The sequence below is a fragment of the Canis lupus genome, chromosome 21, assembly GCF_048164855.1.
Source record: "Canis lupus baileyi chromosome 21, mCanLup2.hap1, whole genome shotgun sequence".
Lineage (NCBI taxonomy): Eukaryota > Metazoa > Chordata > Mammalia > Carnivora > Canidae > Canis > Canis lupus.
Window position 1 is genome coordinate 56,299,269 of NC_132858.1, and position 19,850 is coordinate 56,319,118.

Consider the following 19,850-nt stretch of genomic DNA (forward strand, 5'->3'; position numbering starts at 1 on the left):
CAGAATAACCCCCAGTACCCGTCACCCATTCACTCCCACCCCCGCCCTCCTCCCCTTCCATCACCCCTAGTTCGTTTCCCAGAGTTAGCAGTCTTTACGTTCTGTCTCCTTTTCTGATATTTCCCACACATTTCTTCTCCCTTCCCTTATATTCCCTTTCACTAAGGATAAACATTATATGTTCTCATTCATTTGGGGAATATAAGTAATTCACTTCTGAGTGCTTTTCCTGGACCACCGCGCTAAGTAAGCTGAGACGCACCTGACCAACCTTCCCTGACCCCGCGTGACCTCGGGGTGGCCGGCCTCCTCCCCGAGGGCCAGGGCCCGCACTGTCCCAGGACAGGCCTCACTTGCTCAGGCCCCCAGGCGAGACAATATTGGTAAATGACTCTCCGCCACCTTCTTCAGGACCAGGATTCCATGGCCGTGACTTTTAACTTTTTTCAAACCATCAAAGCACGTAGAGGTTCTTAGATCCCTGATCCCTTCAGCAGCACGTGCAACGTCAGTCTGTGCATATAGTTCACGTTTGAACAGTCTCATCTCCTCTAATATAAAGCTACTCTGCTATTTTTTTTTTATTTTATTTTTACCTAATCTCTACAGCCAGCAGACTCGAACTCCCAACCCGAGATCAGGAGTCCCGTGCTCCACTGACTGAGCCGGCGGGGCGGCCCTGCGTACAAGGCAGCCTATTGTCAAGAGCCAGCCTTTGGTCTTTTATTCAAGCTGCCAGCAAAGGGGTCAGCTCCTGACCTCTGACCCTCCGGTTCCAATCAAGGCTCTTATGGATCTTTGCAGTCAATCTGGCAACAAGAAATCGGTGGGTTGTAATGACACAAAAGCAGCCAGCGTCTGTCCGCCTCTAAGATCGAAACAATTTCCAGAAGAAGTAAGAGCTACTTACTCCTGGGATTGGAAAGCCAGGACTTCCTGCAATTTCAGAGGAACCCAGAATCGTGGCAGGAGACTGTTTCCGAAGGGCAACTATTCCTTGGCCCCAGGTGAGCTTGGTAGCAGGACAAAAATGCAAAGATCTCGTGCAAGGAAAACACAAGCTCGTGCACAAAAGCTCCGCGGCTTGAGGTCGCTGGCGCTCGGCTCGGGAACTGGTTCTTCAGAGGAAGCCCGGTGCTCCTGCTGACACGGCCCTCGGATGTTGGGCCCGGGGTGGGGGGCTCCCCAGGGCACCCCTGTGGGAGGGAGTCCGGCTTCGTGCTGAGCGGGAGCCCGAGGGGGCGGCGCCAACTCAGCCCCAGGGCTTCCTGGGAGCTGGCCCGAAGGAACAGCCCTCGCCTGTGACGGAAGCGGCCACGCCCGGCGACACGTGCCCCGGGCCTGGGACGGGGCACGGCGCCTTATGCGGTGGCCGAGGCCCGGCGGCAGGCGGGAGCTCCCTGTTGGACCAGGCCTGGCGGTCCTGGTGGAGCGACCCTGGCAGCTCGGGCCAATGCCGGCCTGGTGTAGGAGGCCCGCAGGCCCCACAGAGCCGAGCACGGTCCTAGGTCCTGCTCGTGCGGGGGCCCCTGGGTGGGGGGCGGGGGGGCGGAGTGGCGGAGCAGCGCCGTCCACTGTGCAGGTGACGGGTCAGCCCCGCTCTTCACAAAACCCAGAAACCCCCAAGAGTTGCAGCACGAGGAGACATCCAGCAGCAGACACTTGGTTTCCATTCTTTCTTCTTGTTGTTGTTATTACATGATTTTTAAAAAGATTGTATTTATCCATGAGAGACCCAGAGAGACAGGCAGAGACAGAGGCAGAGGGAGAGGCAGGCTCCCTGCGGGGAGCCCGATATGGGACTCGATCCGGGGCCCCGGGGTCACGCCCTGGGCCGAAGGCAGATGCTCAACATCTGAGCCCCCCGGGCGTCCCTGTTATTACATTATTAAAGTGAGGAGTGTTGCATCAGACTCATTTACAGTTAAAATGAAATGTGAAAGCACGCAGACAGACTTGCGCAGCAGGGCTCCTGGCCGGAGGCCCTGGGCCGTTTGCCACCGTTGGCCAGCTTGCTTGCGGATGGCCCATGAGGGTGCTCCTGGGGCGCCGGCTCTGGATGTGCTCAGCCCAGTGCCTCTGACCCAGAAACCAGCTCCAGGGAATTCATTCAAGAGGAATGACCTAGCCCAAGATGTGTCCCTCATGCATAACAAAGATGTCAGGCCTGACTGGTAAGAACCAGGAGGAACCTTACAGTCCAGCGTAAGCAGACGCTTGAATAAATTATGTGCATCCAACTGATGAACTATTTTGTGATAAAACCATTCAATATGAAGGCCAAACAGAAACGTTCAAAATGTTGGTCCTCCATGTTAAGTGAAAGCAAAAAGCAAAAGGCTATGGTTTCAATTATGTGAAAATAGCACATTGCATATGACCAACGACAAGAAAAGACCAAAGAAGTAGCAGCCACATTAGGAGAACGACATTTTTAAAGGGCTCCTCATTGTTAAAGTGTCCTCTGTGCAACAGACAAAGATCAGGAGAGAGCATGGGGGGCTCTGTCAGTTAAGCACCCGACTCTTGATGTCGGCGGAGGTCATGATCTCAGGGTCACAAGACCCAGCCCTGCATCAGCCTCTACACTCAGCGCAGAGTCTGCTTGAGAGTCTCTCTCTCTCTCTTCCTCTGCCCCTCCCCTGCTCACGCTCTTCCTCCCTCTCTCTCTCTCTCTCTAAAATAAATAAATAAAATCCTTTTTATTTTTTTTAATTTTATTTTTTTTAAATCCTTTTTAAAAATCAGGAGTAGGCACCTGCGTGGCTCAGTGGGTTAAGCGTCTGCCTTTGGCTCAGGTCATGATCTCAGGGTCCTAGGATCGAGCCCTACATCGGGCTCCTTGCTCAGCGGGGAGGCTGCTTCTCCCTCTCTCTCTGCTCCTCTCATTTGTGTTCTGTCTCTCTCTCTCAAATAAATACATAAAATCTTTTTTAAAAAATAAAAACATAAAAAAATTTAAAAAACAAAAAAATAAAAAATAAATTTAAAAATCAAGAGAAAAAATAAATGATATTTAAATGGTTGTAAAAACAGTCTCCTGTTTCAAGTAAATTTTTTTCCCCAAGGAGAGTAGAAAGTCAGCAATTTCTGAAGCTAAGTATGAGGATAAAAACAAGGGGTAACCATTCATCCATTCTACACTATTCTATCTTTGTCTCAAGGGTCCATAGTAAAGCGTTTTCTTAAAGAACTACAATAATAAAATATAATGAAATGAAGATGAAACGTAAAAGTGCGTATATAAATTCATGTGTATAAAAATTATGTTTTTTAAAGGAAATATACGTGTGAGTTGTATTTTTTTAAAACATTAACTTATTTATTTCAGAGCAGGAGAGACCAAGAGAGAAGCCAACTTCTTGCTGAGCGACACTCGGAAGCTCAATCCTAAAACCCCGAGATCATGACCTGAGCTGAAACCAAGCCCGCAGAGCCCCGGACGCCCCTCACCAGGGGTGTGGTTCCATTTGCTCCCCTGTGAATGGCTCCTTCAGTGCGTTCGTTCACCCTACAGAGCCCCAAAGCCCACTTCTTATCGACTAGGAAACACTGTTCCAGGCTATGTGGTTCCTGCCCCCCACGGGGTTGCTGCCGGAGCAGGCCCTGCTGAATAACCTCGTGCAGGTACCACTCCCTCCCCATCTGCAGGATCGAGCCTCAGAGGCAGGCTCATTTTATAGGTACTTGATCCCCTGTTTTCCATGTCCCGAGCTACAGCTCCTTGAGGGCAGGGCACCCGTCGGTCTGGCTCGCCCAGCATCTAGCACCCAGCAGAGATGCCGGAAATACCGATTCCTCCCTTCCTTCACTTTCTCAACCAGTATGTACTGTCCACCTGTTTTGTGCCAGGTACAGCCTGGGCCTAGCTGAATACGCTGGCGAACGAGTCAGAACAAAACCCCCTGCTCCTGTGGATCTGAGATACCCAGGCAGGCTCCGGAGCGAGCTCACAAATCCGTCAATCCGCGAATCCGTGAATCTGTGGGATGCTGTGGGGTCACAAATACTACAGAGAAGAAGGAGGCAAAGGGCAGGATACAGGACAGCGCTTAAGGAGCCGCATCAGATAAATCAGCGAGTTAGATATTTCTAACCGGAGGTGTACTCAGCTCAGCAGCACTAAGCACCTTGACTGTGTTTGAACCACCAGAGCTCCCGATGCTGCAGGGCACACAGTCCCGGTGCCCGCCCGAAGCAGAAATTGTGCCACGCGGCAAACGAACTCCCACCCGTCACGTTCTTCCACAGAAAAGTAGGCTCAGTTCCTTAGAACTTATGTTGGTAAAATACGGCTTACAGGCCACGTGGCAATAAAACCCGGTGTTCGTGCATTGAAAAACACCTAGGCAGACGCCAACACATAAACAATAAAGCACAGAAGCCCTGCTTGTCAGTTCCTGATCTTTTTTTAAATTTTTTTTTATAAATTTATTTTGTATTGCTGTTCAATTTGCCAACATATAGAATAACACCCAGTGCTCATCCCTGTCAGTTCCTGATCTTAACACTTTCCTGCAAATTTCCGACTGAAGTCCTGTGAATCCTGAAGGCCTCTGCCTGAGAAAGAAATCACCCTTTTGACATTCACCATATTTGGAGGAAGAAAGAAGGCTCTCGATAATGAGAAATCAGCAAAATGAGATTCAACGCCAGTTACTGAGTTTCTTTAAAGGGAAGAAGGGGGCAGTGGGAAAACCCTACGTGCCGCACGCAGACCTTAAAATCTGAAAAGTTGGGCTGCCCTGATGGCGCAGTGGTCTAGCGCTGCTTGCAGCCCGGAGTGTGATCCTGGGGACCAGGGATCGAGTCCCACATAGGGCTTCCTGCATGGAGCCTGCTTCTTCCTCTGCCTGTCTCTGCCTCTCTCTCTGTCTCCCTGAATAAATTAAATAAATAAATAAATAAATAAATAAATAAATAAATAAATAAATAGATAAATAATCTGAAAAGTCTGTAGCCACAGCTGCAGCTCCACCGCTGCTGGACATGACACTCACCGGGGTGCCGTTCAATGTGGCGGGGTTAGAAATACAGCAGAGGGCCTCCTGGGGATGCATGGGCGATTTCTGCATCATGAAAACGCTTCTGTAACAGCAGCACGAGGCTGGTTTGGGCAATTCTGAGCCGCTCAGGAGCACCTTGCAGTGTCGCTGGGATGCATTTCCAGGAGGCTGAGAACTGGCACCGAGGGCACAGGCCCTGCAGCCTCCTGCCTGGGGGCGGGGGTCGCTGCCTGTAACATGCTAGGTGTGCCCGTCCCTTCCACCAGAGGGGTCTGTGGAGGCCCCAAAACATTAGGGTCCAAATCCCCCCTTTAGTTTAGTTGAGGTGGGTATTTCTCTCCTAGCCTTGTTGTGACAAGACGCACCGCCTGGATTTGCCCGCGGTGGGACGGTGGGGCTCCTGTGGCCCTGAGGCAGGTTCTGACTCTGCCACTGGCCTCCCCAGGTCCCTGCAGGGGCCCCCCAGCGGCTCCCACCTCCTCTGTGCCCTCGCCCCCCCTAGGACGGGAGGCACGCTGCACTCACCGGCTGCCGGACTCTGCAGAGCCAATTCTTCCAGAGCAGGGCTCCGAACTGGCGCCCCGCCGGCCCCATGCCGCCTGCTGCTCCGGGCAGGCCCCTGCCGCCTTATATCCCTGGGCCTGGACCAGGGCCCGCCCGCATTAGTCAACCTCAACAAAAGTGAGTGATGCAAGACAGATTATGGTGGCGGGCATCGGATGTCCCTCTTGTTCTGCGTCCCTTGGGAAATCCTGCCCTTTCCCTGCGCCCGGTGTTGGGGGCTGGGTTACGGGGCGGCCTGGGGCCCTTTCCTGCGCGTCTCCACGAGCGCACCCAACTGGGGCGCCCTCGCTGCCCTTGCCAGTGGCAAGCGACTCTTCCTCCCTTCCCGGACTCGCCAGCTGTCACACGAGTCCTGGCCGGAAGCTTTCCCAGGTGGGAGGTCCCCTGGCAGGGGGAAGGAGGTGGGAGCTGCGTGGATCTCCCCCGTGGAGAGCAGGGTGGTTAGGCTCCAGGTCAGCCGGGCTGCTGCACCCCTCCCCGTGTGCCCCCGGGGGTCCATGCGTCAGGCGGAGGCAGGGCAGGCGGAGCAGGGGTCCCATCAGGCCCTGGGGCTTGTGAGCAAACCCTGGAGGACTGCTGGGACAGGAACGCGGGGCACTCGCCCAGGACAAAGGCCCCTGGCAGAGCACCCTGGGGCAGCCGTGCCCGAGCACCAGGCTCAGCAGGCCTGTGGGCCCCCCCGGGATTCTTGCACACACTACCAGCTGCAGGCAGCTGCGTGCCCATTGCTCCACCGTCCCAGAGGCCGGGGCTCCGGGTTCCTGTGGCCCCTGCTGTGGTCAGAGGAATGTCAGGCAACCAGGGCCTGTGGTCTTCCAAGTCATAAAGCAATTTCCACAAGCTACGAAGGCTCCATCGGGGGCTTTTGCAACAGGAAACAGGGACATAGGCTTCAGCAAAGGATTGACTCAACTATCCCATATGCCTTTTTTTTTTTTTTTTTTTTTAAAGAACATTATTTAAAAATTTCTTACATGTCGGGCAGCACTAGAGGGAAGGCCGTCCCGGGCAAGGTGGGGCCCAGCGCACAGACCCCAGCGCCACGGGGTCCCCTGGCTTCACCACCCCCAACCCCATCATGTTCCAGAGGCATCGCAGGCTCCCTCCGCAGGTAATGCATTACGGGCACTGTCCTTATTATTACTTTTCTTAGCTCTAGCACAAAGCAAAGCCCCCAGCTATGGGGTTGGGTTTTTTGTTTTGTTTTTTTCTATTTAATGTTCATAGCAGCCAGTATTTTTGCATACATGCGTGTGATTCCACGCTCTGCTTTCGTGGGAGAGTGCCACGAAAGAGTTGACAGCACAGGGGCTTGGGGGGCGGGGGCTGCTACCCAGAGCAGTTTGCCAACATTCAAGGAGCTCTTATGTTATCTTATTTTTTTTATTTTATAGGACAGCTGCGCATAGAGGTGCAGAAGGAGAGAGACTCGCAAGCTCCATCTCACGACTCTGAGCTCATGACCTAAGCTGAAACCCAGAGTCAGACACTCAACCGACTGAACCATGCAGGCAACCCTCAAAAGGTATATTTTAGCATTTCCAATCCAAGGTGTATACTCCAAATAATTCAAAACAGACATTCAAACAAGTAGGTGTGCATCCACGCTCATGACAGCACTATTCACAATGACCAACAGGTGAAACAGTGCACACCGGATGCTCCGGACAGATGGACGTGTCCGGGATAGACACACCTGTGCGTAGAAAGCAGCCCGGCAGGTGCCACAGCCTGGGGAGGGAGGGTTCAGGGGGTCCTTTAAGTAGGTGTGGGCTTCCCGACGAAGACTTTATCTCCATGCAATCTCTCCGCCCAGCGTGGGCCTGGAACTCATGACCCTGAGATCAAGAGTCACCGGCCAGCCGGGCGCCTGCAGAGGTGCCTTCGAGTGCAGGCAACGAGGGAGAAGCGGGGAATGCACTGATCCTTCACTTTCAGATGGTTGATTCTTTGTTACGTGAATTTCACCTCAATAAAGGATGGTCTTTTAAAGATTTTATTTATTCATAAGAGACCCAGAGAGAGAGAGAGAGGCAGAGACACAGGTGGAGGGAGAAGTAGGCTCCATGCAGGGAGCCCGACGCGAGACTCGATCCCTTGACCCCAGGTCACGCCCTGAGCCGAAGGCAGATGCTCCACCCCTGACCCCCCAGGCATCGCAGTAAATGACTTTTTAAGTGAATTTTGCCACCGGTGTCTTGCCAGGCTCCCCCTAACCTATGGTGCCCTGCACAGGTCTGCATTTGGAGCCTGACAGGCCCGACCATGCTCCCGCCCCTTCCACCTGGCGTCCCGCCACGACCCCCAGGACATCGGGCAGTGGCTCCTGGAGCCCCACTTAGAGGAGCCAAGGCCGAGGTCTCCTCCCCAGTGGCTGGCGCTCGTCCCTCCTGCCGTCAGAGGCGGGCACGTCCACTCCATGGCGTCCTGCCTGGAGCCCCTGCAGCGTGGAAGGCGCCCCCGGTCCCCACACTCCGCACACAAGGACAGGGACACACACGTGGACAGGGGTTAGGGTCCCAGCGCCCGCCTGCTGGCGGAGGTCGTTATCCAGAGGCTGACCGGCAGCCCCTCACCCCCTCCTTGCTCTGGGAGTGTGTGTCCTATCTGCCTCCCCAAGGACATGGCCCCGAGGGAGGGAGCCCCTCCAGGGATCCCAGGGGAGGCCCCGAGGACTCTCACTGGGTTGCAGGTTGTAAAGAAGTTAGTGTTCTGTCGCCTTGGTTCCCGGGGCGCTGACAGCTGCACCCACCGTCCACAGTGGCCGCCTGTCTTCTCGGCAGGTGGCAGGTGCCGCCGTGGAAGCCCTGAGGCTGTGAACCAGCACTGCTCTGCCTCTCCCCGGCCTGTCCTTCCCATCCCTTCCCTCGGACCCCAAAGAGCCTTGAGAAGCCGCCAGGTGCTGGTGGTAACAGTAGGATAGGGGGCTGGGGGGTGGGAGGGGTGCAGGGAAGGCCGCAGCGCAGCGACCCAGAGCGTCCAGGGCCTGGGCCCGCCGCGCAGGAGCAGTCACTGTCCCCGCCACAGGGCGCAGCGGTGGCCAGGACCGGTGCCCCACAGGCCTCAGAGCGGGAAGAAAGGCATTTCTCTTTTCCAGTCCAGGTCCCCCAACGCAGGTGCCCCTCCCCACTCTGCTGCGGGGGCCCTAGGAAACAGTGGGAGCCCCACTCGTGATGAAGCCCCCAAGCGAGGAGCGGGATCGGGATGCAAACGTCCCTGTGCCAAGCCCGGAGGTGGGCATTTGGTCAAAGTGTGCAGAGTTCTCTCCGGAGGCTCCTCCCTCCTCCCCCTGCCTGCCTCCCCCTCCCCTGCTGGGGCCACAGGTCCCTTGGAGGACCCTGGGCTCTACCATCTGCCCCAGCCCACGGCGCTCCCGCAGCAGCCGGGGACACGGCGGCCTCCTGCTGCCACCAGTGCACAGAGGAAGGAATGGTGACATCCCTACAGAGACGTAGACGGAGCTGGTGAGGGAGGAGCCGTGACCTGTCACCTGCTAGACCCCAAGACCTGGCCTTGACTGCCCACCTGCTTGAACGCACTAACTTTTGCCTTACATTTTCCTCTAAGCTCTTCTTTCCGGTTTCCTCTTAACTCAGGCAAATGAAACCAGAGACTACTGCCCACCCCCCCTCCCCCCGCCCCGGAGATGACGACTGTCCTGATGAAGCCCCCAAACACCCCCCAGGCCCCCCAGAGCGACCAGAGCCTTTGAGCTAAACCTGACTCACGTCTGTGCAGAGAGACCACGGAGGCACCTCTGGAATGGCCCACAGCCACCTCCACCTCATCCTAAGACTAGAATCTCCCCCCAGGGAGGAGCACGAGCCCCTTTGCATCACATATGTTGTGGGCACCCGAGGGCGCCTCTACCTAGGGTGACCCTCCACCTAGGGTGACGCCTGTACCTAGGGTGACGAGGCAGCCCGCTGCCCGCCAGCACCCCGACCCAGCCTGCTGCCCAGAGGCCCCCCCAAGCCCCCCTCCCTTCAGTGGCCGGCGTGCAGAGGGAGTGTGGGGTTCAAAGGCCGCAGTGCCAATAGGAGGGCAAAGCCAGGAGGGCAGCTCCTCAGCCCCTCTTGCAGCGGCCCCAGCAGTAATCAGGAAGCGGGAACTCTTCTGAGGCTCCCATTACGGGGTGTGGAGGGGGTGGGCTGGGCTCCCTCCTTTGGGGCTGTGGTTGGCTCCTAGAGCACGGTCCAGGCCTGGCAAGGAAAGGGTTGGGGTGCATTGCGGCCAAGCAGGATGGAGCCAAGCTGGGCAGGAGGTGGGGTGTTCAGCCCTCTCAGGGCCTCTGCCCCCTGCCCTTCTGTGCCTCAGCCTGCAGAGCAGCTGCCTTTGGCTCAGGTCAGGATCACAGGGTGTAGGATCGAACCCCCGCTGAGCAGGGAGTCTGCTTCTCCCTCTGTCCCTCCCCCTGCTCGTGCTCTCTCCCAAAAGAAAGAAAGAAAGAAAAAAAGAGAGAGAGAGAGAGAGAGAGAGAGAAAGAAAGAAAGAAAGAAAGAAAGAAAGAAAGAAAGAAAGAAAGAAGAAAGATAGAAAAAAAGAAAGAAGCAACATCATAAGGAGAAAGAGAAGGAGGGAGTCACGGATCCAACTGTGCCCCCAAATTCCCATGCCGAAGCCCTAACCCCGGGGTGATTTGGGAGCGAGGCCCCAGGGAGGTAATAAAGGTTAAGTGTGGTTCTCGGGGGCCCTGATCCACAGGACTGTGCCCCAGGAGAGGCAGGGACTCCAGAGGTGACTCTCTTCCCAGGCGCGCCGGAGGGAGGTCCGCGTGGACACCGTCTGCGAGCCTGGAGGAACGCAGCCTGCCCACACCTTGACCTCGGAGCCTGGCCCCGTCACCGGAGCAGACAGCGGTGCGCTGCTGAGGCCCAGCCTGGGGCCCTTGCTACCCCAGGAGGCTCACAAGGAGGCCAGGTCTGCGGTGCCCTGCGCGCCGGAGAGGAGGCTGGCTAGGGACTCCGCAGTCCACGCTTGCACCTTGGCCCGTAGGGAGGGCCGTTAACTCTGGAAGACACAGAGGAGTCACGGAGTCGCCAGAAGGGTCTCTGTAGATCAGGATGCTGATCACGCAGCTGCCCGGTTACCCCCCAGGCTGAGGACACCGGGCGCTCTGCGTGGACACGGGGTCACGAATGGTCTGTGCAGCCGACAGCGGGCCACGGGCACGAATCACTGCACCAGGGTGCTGGTTAGCCCCAGCACCTGCGCTTTGCCACCCTCACCTCATCCTGCAAATTGAGGTTTGTTTCTTGGCAAGGCGGCCAGGGCGCCAGGCAGGCGGGAGCAGGGAAGGAGCCCTGAACGCAGGGGCAGGGAGCAGAGGCCCTCGGGGCTGAACCCCCCACCTCCTGCCCAGCTTGGCTCCATCCAGCGCGGCTGCAACGCACCCCAACCCTTTCCTGCGAGGCCGGACCGCTCTAGGAGCCACCCACAGCCCCAGGGGAGCGAGCCCAGAACTTGAAATGTGGAAGATCACCGTGCACGCCCGCTGGTCCCTTTGAAAGGTTATGGTGATGCAGGGGAAAGGTAGAATTATTCCAGACTTTCAGGTAAAATTGCCTCTTTGTCTCCATTAAAAAGCTTCATTAAAATGACAGACAATGGGCAATTAGAAGTTTCATCCTTAAAAAAAAAAAAGTAAATTAAAAAAAAAAGTGTCATCCTTTATAGAACTTTCGTGGCCCGATTGTTTCTTATATGATTCTGATTTCTAAGCCTTGAAAAAGAAGTGACTTTGTGGGTAACTTTAAAAATTTACCTTTCTCTTGTCCTAAAATCCTATCTTGCTGATTTCTCCTACATCTGAATTAATTTCTCTTCTTGCTCTGACCGAAACCCTTAATTCCAACGTGTCTCAGCTCCAAGAGAAAAAACTGATGGGAAGGCGCACGCTCGCCTCCTAAAGGCATCTGCTGCCCCTGAGCAAGTCCTGCGACCCCGACTAACCTTGAACCCAGCGCAAACCTGCACCCCTGGCCCCGGAGGACGCAGCGGGGAGCCCACCTGGCTCCTGCACCTGCAGCCCTGAAAGCCAATCCCTGTTCACACCGACACAGGGTGGGGGTGGTGGGGGTGGGGGTGGCCTGACCTGCCTGCAGGAGGCTCCGCACTGTCCCCAGCTCTGGCCCCCAACCATGGCCCCCGCCTTGACGAGGACCCTCCCCTCTCCCCCCCCCCCCGCCCCCTGCATCCCCCGACCAGGACCCTCCCCGCTTCCCCCGCCCCTGCTTTCCCCCACAGGGACCCCCAGGTCCCTTCCAGTCCCTCCGCTGTGGACCCTGCTGCTCCCACCCTGCGATCTCGGGGGAGGCCGGGCCTTGGCGCCACTGCACCTGTCACTGTGCGGTGCCCTCCTGCCTTCCCTGTGCGGCCCCTGGTCCCCGCCATGCGCCCTCCGCTGCCCCCTGGTGGCCGTGCCCCCGGTTCTGGCGCCCCCCCCCCCCCCCACGACTTGCAGGCTCCTGGCAGCCCCGGGCCGGGGCAGGCTCTGTGCCCTGCTGCCACCCCCTGCCACCCCCCTGCCCTCTCCGCCACTCTGCTGCCATGAGGGCGCTGGTTCTCGGGAGGGCCGCTTCCTCCCAGGCTCCACGGTCCCGCACACTCGGACCCCAGTTGCTGCTTGTGGGGGGGACAGGGCAGCGAGGGTCCGGCTCAGAGGAGCTTCCCCTTGTTCTCCCCCAGCAATCCCATCCACTTGCCTCAGACAACTTGATCGAAGCTCCTAGAAAACAAAACCAATCAAAAAGCAGTAATATTCCTCCAAATTATTCTACCTTAAATCTGGTCTATGACCCTTTTACTTATAAGCCAGGATGGGGGGTGGGGGCGGGGAGGGCTGGGTGGTGCAGCCACTTAAGCATCTGACTCTTGGTTCCAGCTCAGGTCATGATCCCAGGGTCATGAGATCGAGGGTCCTGCTCAGCCGAGGCTGCTTGAGATTCTCCCTCTGTCGCTCCACGTGTGCGCTCTCTCTCTCTCTCTCTCTCTCTCTCAGATCAATAAGCCTCAAGGAGAGAGAGAAGCTAGGCCGCCATGCCCTGGTTGAGCACATTCCACCTTCTCTTCCACTATTGCAACCCAAGCGCCTGCACAGAAGGTAGACACCAGCTCTTGGAGAACCCTGAGAAGTACCCAGAGCAGACTTTCGGGTGGAGACTTCGACGTCCAGCCAGGACCCATATGGCAGGAGGCTCCTTTCTGTTGGGAGCCGGGGTGACTCCTCCCATGCTGCCCAAATCCTGGAAGTGGGAACAGACATGCGGGTGAAACTCCAGGAAGGGGGCCTCCAGCCAGAGGACACTGCCAGGAGATCCCTGGGTCCTGGCAGGTGGCAGCGGCAGCTCAGGGACACTACAGCTGGGACACCGGGCAACGGGGAGCCAGGAAGCGCTCTGTGGACAACGCGGCCAGAGAAGCCTGGGCCCCTGAGCCATGCGTGCCCGGAATGGACACAATCCACGTAGCGAAGGCTACAAGAACGGACTGACTGGGTGTTATACTGTATGTCGGGAAATTGAAGTTAAATGACATTTTTTAAAAAACAACTAACCTTCAAAGTAGACACTACCCAGGACCCCGACCGGTCCCCGGGTGGTACATGTGTGGAGCAGGCGAGAATAGTGCTGCAAAGCCTTCAAAATTTGAATTAACATTAGGTGCACAGAACATCGGAGATGCGGTCAGGACTTGCAGAGCGAGCCTGAGTTGACTGCCTGGTAAAACAGAATGAGGGGCGCCGGGGGGCTCAGCGGTTGGACATCTGCCTTGGGCCCAGGGTGTGATCCTGAGGTCCTGGGATCGAGTCCTGCATCCGGCTCCCACAGGGAGCCTACTTCGCCCTCTACCTGGGTCTCTGCCTCTCTGTGTGTCTCATGAATAAATAAATAAGATCTTAAAAAAATAATAAAACAAAATAAAACAGGGGCACCTAGGTGGCTCAGGTCGGGATCTCAGGGTCAGGCCCCCTGTTGGGCTTCCTGCTCAGTGGGGAATCTGCTTGAGTCTCTTTCTCTCTCTCCCTCTACCTCCCCGTCTCTCAGTCTCTCAAGTAAATAAGTAAAATCTGTAAAAAAAAAAAAAAAATTAACAAAAAAGCATAGCAAGCAAATCAACTTTCCCCAGATTTTAATAGGACCCAGTCTTAGAATAGTCCAAATGTCCAGGATAAAACCCAACATAGACAAGGACTAGAAAACCTAAAAAAAAAAAAAAAAAAAAAAAAAAAAAAATTCTCAAGAGAAAGGCGACCAGTTGACGGCAGCCCCCGAGATGTCCCAGAGGTTGGAATTAGTAGAGTAGCTAACTACTTTAAATAAATTGAAACAACCCTGCTCCATTGAGTAAGCACAAGGAGTGTTGAAACAATTGAAAAGTTAGGTGTTCTCAGCAAAGAATTGGTAGCTATAAAAAAGAACCAGATGGGAAATTTTAGAACTTAAATATAAAACGACAGAATTAGGAACAGCTGCCTGGCTCAGCTGGTAGAGCGTGTGACTCGACCTCAGGGTTGTGGGTTCAAGCCCCATGTTGGCTGTAGACTTAAAATCTTAATAAAATAAGATAAAATGACAGAAATAAGTAATTCCCCAGAGAGGCTCCGTAGCAAACTTGAAAGGGTGGAAAACGTCAGCGAACCTGAACATGGATCAATAGAAGTGATTAGGTCTGGACAACAGACGAACAGAGAGTGAAAATACGAACTCAATCTTAGGGTCCTGTGGCACGTGACAGTTCCCAACCTTCCTGTCACTGATGACAGAAGGACAGGAGAAAGATATTGGTGAAAAAAAAAAAAAAAAAAACTGAAGAATACAAAGATGTGATGCAAAAAGGACAGCCTGCAAAAGGAAAATTGTGTAAATGCATAATTAGGTTTTATCAAAATGAAGACCTTTTGTTCTGCAAAGAGCACCCTCGAGGGAACCAACGGACAAGTCACAGCCTGGGAGGAGAAACCCTGCAAACCACATACCTGACGATGCGCTCACACTTAGAATATATAAAGAGTTGTGAAAACTCAACAATGAAAGAAAAAACTCCCGGGTGCCTGCATGGCTCAGTTAAGTGTCTGCCTTGGGCTCAGGTCGTGATCCGGGGGTCCTGGGATCGAGGCCCACGTCGGGCTCCCTGCTCAGCGGGGCGCCTGCTTCTCCCTCTGCCCCTTCTCTGCTTGGGCCCTCTCTCTTTCATAATAAATAAATAAAATATTTTAAAAATGATTCATTAAAAAAAAAAAAGAAAAAGAAAACCCACAGCAGATCTGGTCTTCATCCAGCCCTCTCTTGCCCCTCCAGCCTCCAAAACCCTGGTAGGACTGGTTTGTGTTATTCACACCCCCCACCCCGGTCCGCATCCCTCCCAAACCCATAGGTTGAGACCAGCCCCCATGTGATGGTTTAGGAGGCCTCTCAGGGGTGGTCGGGGTAGATGAGGTCCCGAGGGTGGGGCCCTATGATGGGACTGGTGACCTTGCAAGGTGAAGAGACCAGAGCCTATGCCCCCCAAGCCAGGACACAGCGGGAAGGCGGAGGAGGGTCCCCACCTGGCATCGAACCAGCAGGCGCCTGATCGTGGGCCTCCCGCCTCGGGAACTGCCAGAGGTCAGTTCCTCTTGTTTAGGGGAACCCCCCGAGATCAGAGTTTGGAGGCTCTGCTCCCCAGCCCTGAGCTCCAGGCGGCGCCTGACTGCAGTCTTGTCGAACCAGGGAAGACGATTGCAAACTCTGGACCGCGGGCTGGCAAGACTGCAGCCACAGTGAACGGGTGAACCCCGGGGAGGCTGCCGCACCTGGGCCCCCCCAGGCCCAGCCTGGTGATGAGACAGCACCCCTGAGGGGGCTAAGAGAGCCCCAGAATCGAAGTAGGCCTATCCCGGGACCCGACCAGCAGCCGGCGCCTAAAGATGGGCACTGCTGTCAAGTCAGGGCCTTGTCCTTGGCCCCGTGGGATCAGAGCCTCTGATCCTTAGGGTTGGGGTCGAGGCGGAGCTCCACGGGCCGGGGAGCACCAGGGAAGGCGGGTGCCTTGGGGTCGACTGTGGAGAATTTTAGCAGCCAGTCGGTAACCCCGTTCTGCAAAACTGAATTGACTCACGATCACACAAATTATGTGAAAAGCTGAAGTGATAAATCCTCAAAACTCACCACTTTGCAACGATCCTACTACTTTTTACTGCTTCTATTTTAGGTGAAATGTAAGTGGATACTTCTATTCACTGACTGTGTGATGCAAACCCCACCCCAACCCACCGTGAGTCCAGTGACCCACGACTTGGAGAGCTCGTGACCCAGCGTGCAGGAGGGTTTACACCCGTGGGAACCGGTGAACGCTGCTGTCGGGAGTTGGTTTTCAGGCTACTTGGGAGGGGACATTACATCACAGGCAGGAGGGTGGGAGCGTCTGCAGGCGCCGCGGGAGATGTGGTCCAGCACTTCACAGGGGAGGTGACTGCGTCCCTCCTGAACCTAGGTTGGCGCCCTGTGTGGGGGCCGCACACGAGGTCACCGGTCGTGCAGGTCACCCAGCTTCGGTGAGCGCCAGTACTCGCCCCTTCCCATCAGAGTTGGGGGGCTTTGGCTGGCCCCGGCGCCCCACTGTCTCCTGGGGAGGGTCCAGAGCAGTGCCCAAGGGTCCTAGGGCCCCGTCCTCTCCTCGTCCGCAGGACCCAGGGTCGCCCAATGCAAGCTCAGACTGGCAGCTGGCCCCTCTGAGCTCCCGTAAGCCCCCCGAGGCCCCACCGGCTCCCCACCTGCCGGGAGGAAGAGGCTCCCACCAGCGGAGATCGCCTCACAGACGGGCGAGCCCTACTCTGCTGTCAGTTAACCCTGTGTCTGCTGTTTCTTAATCCTCAGGCCACAGGGACACATTCTGGGGTGGCCCCTAGTGCCACCTTCACAAGGCCCATCCAGGTGTCTGGGGGTGACACAGATGCACCTGCGGCATCTCTGGATGTAGCACCGGGAGTAGTTGGGCACCTTGCCTGGGGACCCTTCTGCAGACTCACTGCCACCCACTTGGAGCACCTGCCGGACCCCCGGGCGGGGACATCCTGCAAACACAGGGAGCCCGGCCACCCTCGGTCATGGGCGGGGGCGGATCATATCGAGGGCGCCTGGCTGGCTCAGCCAGCAGAGCCTGTGACTCTTGGTCCTGGGGTCGTGAGTTCAAGTCCTACGATGGGTACAGAGCCTACTTAAAATAAAAAATTAAATATCTTAAAAAAATTTGGAATGGCCTCTCCATCTCCAGAAGGGACCAGATGTGAGAAGGGGAGCCGCAAAGAGGTTCAACCTAATTACAATTGTCCCTGGGCTTCCTGCATGGAGATAAAATTATGCCCAAGTGGTTTTCCAGAGAGCGAAACAGCAATGCCTTGTGACCCAGCAGCCCGCTCCTAGGGATGAGATGAGGTCTTGGACTCCAGGTGAGGCTTGGTGGGGCGAGGTCTGGGGCCGCGACCAAGAATCCTTGAGACGTCTGCTCAGCCGGAGTCAGCCTCGCCCTCTCCCTCCGCGCCCACCCCCCACTCGTGCTTTCTCTCTTTCTCAAACACACACGTGCATAAAATCTGTGAAAAACAGAAAAACACTGTGCGGGAGTCCCAGTAGGGAAGAGCAGAGCACCCGCGCGCTTCCCCTCAGAGCCCTCAGTGAGCTCCCCCCGAAAGGCCCCTGAGGGCTGGGGTCTGGGTCCCTCTGGGGCGGGCGGAGGCCATGCCCACTGACGGCAGAGGTGGGTGGCCGCGGGCACGGTGCTGAGAACCCACGGCCATGAGGCATGTGGTCCAAGGAGCGGGGGATGTGTGGGGACAGGGCCTGGGGACATGTGGGGATGGGGCCTGGGAATGGGGCCTGGGGACCTGTGGGGATGTGTGGGGATGTGTGGGGATGAGGCCTAGGGATGAGGCCTGGGGACGGGGCCTGGGGACGGGACCTGGGGACGGGGCCTGGGGACGCCTGGGGATATGTGGGGACGTGTGGGGACAGGGCCTGGGGACATATGGGGATGTGTGAGGACGAGGCCTAGGGATGAGGCCTGGGGACAGGGCCTGGGGACGCCTGGGGATATGTGGGGACGTGTGGGGACAGGGCCTGGGGACGTATGGGGATGTGTGAGGACGAGGCCTAGGGATGAGGCCTGGGGACAGGGCCTGGGGACGCCTGGGGATATGTGGGGACGTGTGGGGACGAGGCCTAGGGATGAGGCCTGGGGACGCCTGGGGATATGTGGGGACGTGTGGGGACGTGTGGGGACGAGGCCCGGGGATGTGTGGAGACATGTGGGGACACCTGGGCCCTGCCTTGAGAGCAGGAGCTGCCAGACGCAGCCTCCAGCACGGCTGCAGGACGTGTGCACCCTGCCTGAGTGAGCGCCCCAGGGCAGCAGGGCAGGGAGAGGGGCCACGTGTCATTGCTGAGCTGCTCTGCACTCAGCCCACCGCCTGGGGGACACTAGGAGAGCCTCCCCGCGAACCTGGAAGCCCACCGTCTCCCGAGGGGCTGCGGATTCTCTGCGTCCTCTGCGGGGGGAAGTGGTCGCCGGGGGCCCCTCACCCTCAGGCCTCACGGAGCCGGGGCAGTCCCCAGGCACGGCCAAGCCCACACGGTCCCGTGCACCTTCCAGGCCACTGCATACGTGTCACGGCCCTCAGAGACACAGACCCAACAGCAAATACGGGCTCTCAGACACGGGGGACGTGTGTGCCAGTAATCCGTAGGGCGGCCTCCCAGCTGGAAGCCCAGGCAGGATTTCTAGGCTGCAGCCGTGAAGCAGAATGACTTCTCTGTGAAAACTTAGAGCCGCCCCCTGATTAGACGAGGCCCACCACATCGTCCAGGGGACTCCCCTTCACTTAGCGTCAAGCGATTCTTCGTCGACCACACGTGCAAACCACCTGCGCGGTGACCACTGGGCTGATGCGGGCACCGCGGTCTCGCCAGGTCGACACCCGACGCTGAACTCACAAGAACCCACAACGCTTTGCGAGGGAGGGTCTGTCCCATATGGTGGCTTCGGAGACAAGGAAGCAGAGACTCGATCTCGTGAACACGCTTGCAGCCTCGAGACGCAGTTGGGGGGTGGCCCTAGCACGTGGAGGGGAGCGGCTGGATGTCAACTGATTTCATGTTCAGGGGATTTGAAATGCAGCCTGAGCTCTGTGCCTTGCGTGCTGAGCGTTTTCCCCCGCCCCATCTCCGTCTGCATAACCCCAGCATCGCGGCCGTTCCTCAGCCACCAGGGGCGGTGGTCACCGGGAAGGGGGCCCGGGCCGGCAGGTGGGCAATCTGGCGCGTGTGCGGTCAGGCCGCCAGCTGCCAACCACGGCCCCCGGACACCCGCAGGGCCAGCCGGCCGACTGGTCGGGGGCCGGGGCCACGGGGGACCCTGAGCCCGAGGGGCAGTCCCCGCAGACGGCGCAGGCTACGGAGCAGGCCTGAACGTGCGGGGCCCGGCCAACCTCCGCCTGTGGCTCCGCCTCTCTCCGTGTCTCTCAGGAATAAATAAATAAAATCTTAAAAAAACAAAGCACCTTCCCGCAGCCATGTAAGCCCCCCCGGCAGCCGTCCCGGGACCCTTTCCGCAGGTCCTCGCTGGTCAACGAGCCCCAGCCCTGGCGCCCAGCACCTGCTCTCCGCCTCTGAGGATGTGACGCCCCAGGGCCCCTCGGAGGTGCATGCATGACCTTGTGCCTGGCTCGTTTCCCCAGGCACCGGGTCCTCTGGGTTCATGCCCGTTGGAGCAGGTGTCACACGGCCTCCCTTTCCAGGGTGAATAACACCCGCTGCACACGCACCACACTCGGCCTATCCTCCATTTGTTGAGGGGCATGCAGGGGTGCAGCACCCAGCTGGAGGCCGGGGGACAGGTGCGCCCAGGTCCCTGCCTGTGACTCAGGTGCTAATACCCAGAGAGGGGCTTGCTGAGCAGGCCTTGCCTGCCTGCCTTCTTCCTTCCTTCCTCCCTTCTTTCCTTCCTTCTTTCCTTCCTTCCTTCCCTCCTTCCTTCCTTCTTTCTTTTGTTTCTTTCTAGATGTATTGATTTATTTGCCGGAGTGAGAGCAGGGGGAGAGGCAGAGGGGGGAGAGGCAGATGCCCTGTGAGCACAGCCCTGAGATTATGACCTGAGCTGAGACCAAGAGTCGGGCGCTCAAGCCGCTGGGCCCCCGGGGCCTCCTGCATGTGTCCCTTGTGAGGCCTCATGATACAGTTTCCATCGTGGCTGCACCTTTTCACGCGGGGTCGTTCTCACCCAGAGGCTTTAGGTGAGTCCCGACAG

General features: G+C 57.1%; 1 protein-coding gene and 1 long non-coding RNA gene across 2 annotated transcripts in view; one reads left to right on the top strand and one right to left on the bottom strand.

The window, feature by feature from the left end:
* LOC140613257 (ATP-binding cassette sub-family A member 13-like) overlaps nt 1–5,919 on the bottom strand; it is a 50,830-nt gene extending 44,911 nt beyond the window's left edge. The window contains exon 1 of the mRNA XM_072791801.1: nt 5,532–5,919. Within this exon, the coding sequence (XP_072647902.1) occupies nt 5,532–5,600 (69 nt within the window). The 5' untranslated portion in view covers nt 5,601–5,919. The remainder of the gene's footprint in view (nt 1–5,531) is intronic.
* A 268-nt stretch (nt 5,920–6,187) lies between these two features.
* LOC140613212 (uncharacterized) lies at nt 6,188–7,562 on the top strand. Its single transcript, XR_012014390.1, has 3 exons — nt 6,188–6,681; nt 6,965–7,095; nt 7,210–7,562. It is a non-coding gene; the product is annotated as an uncharacterized lncRNA (long non-coding RNA).
* Nucleotides 7,563–19,850: the final 12,288 nt, after the last annotated feature.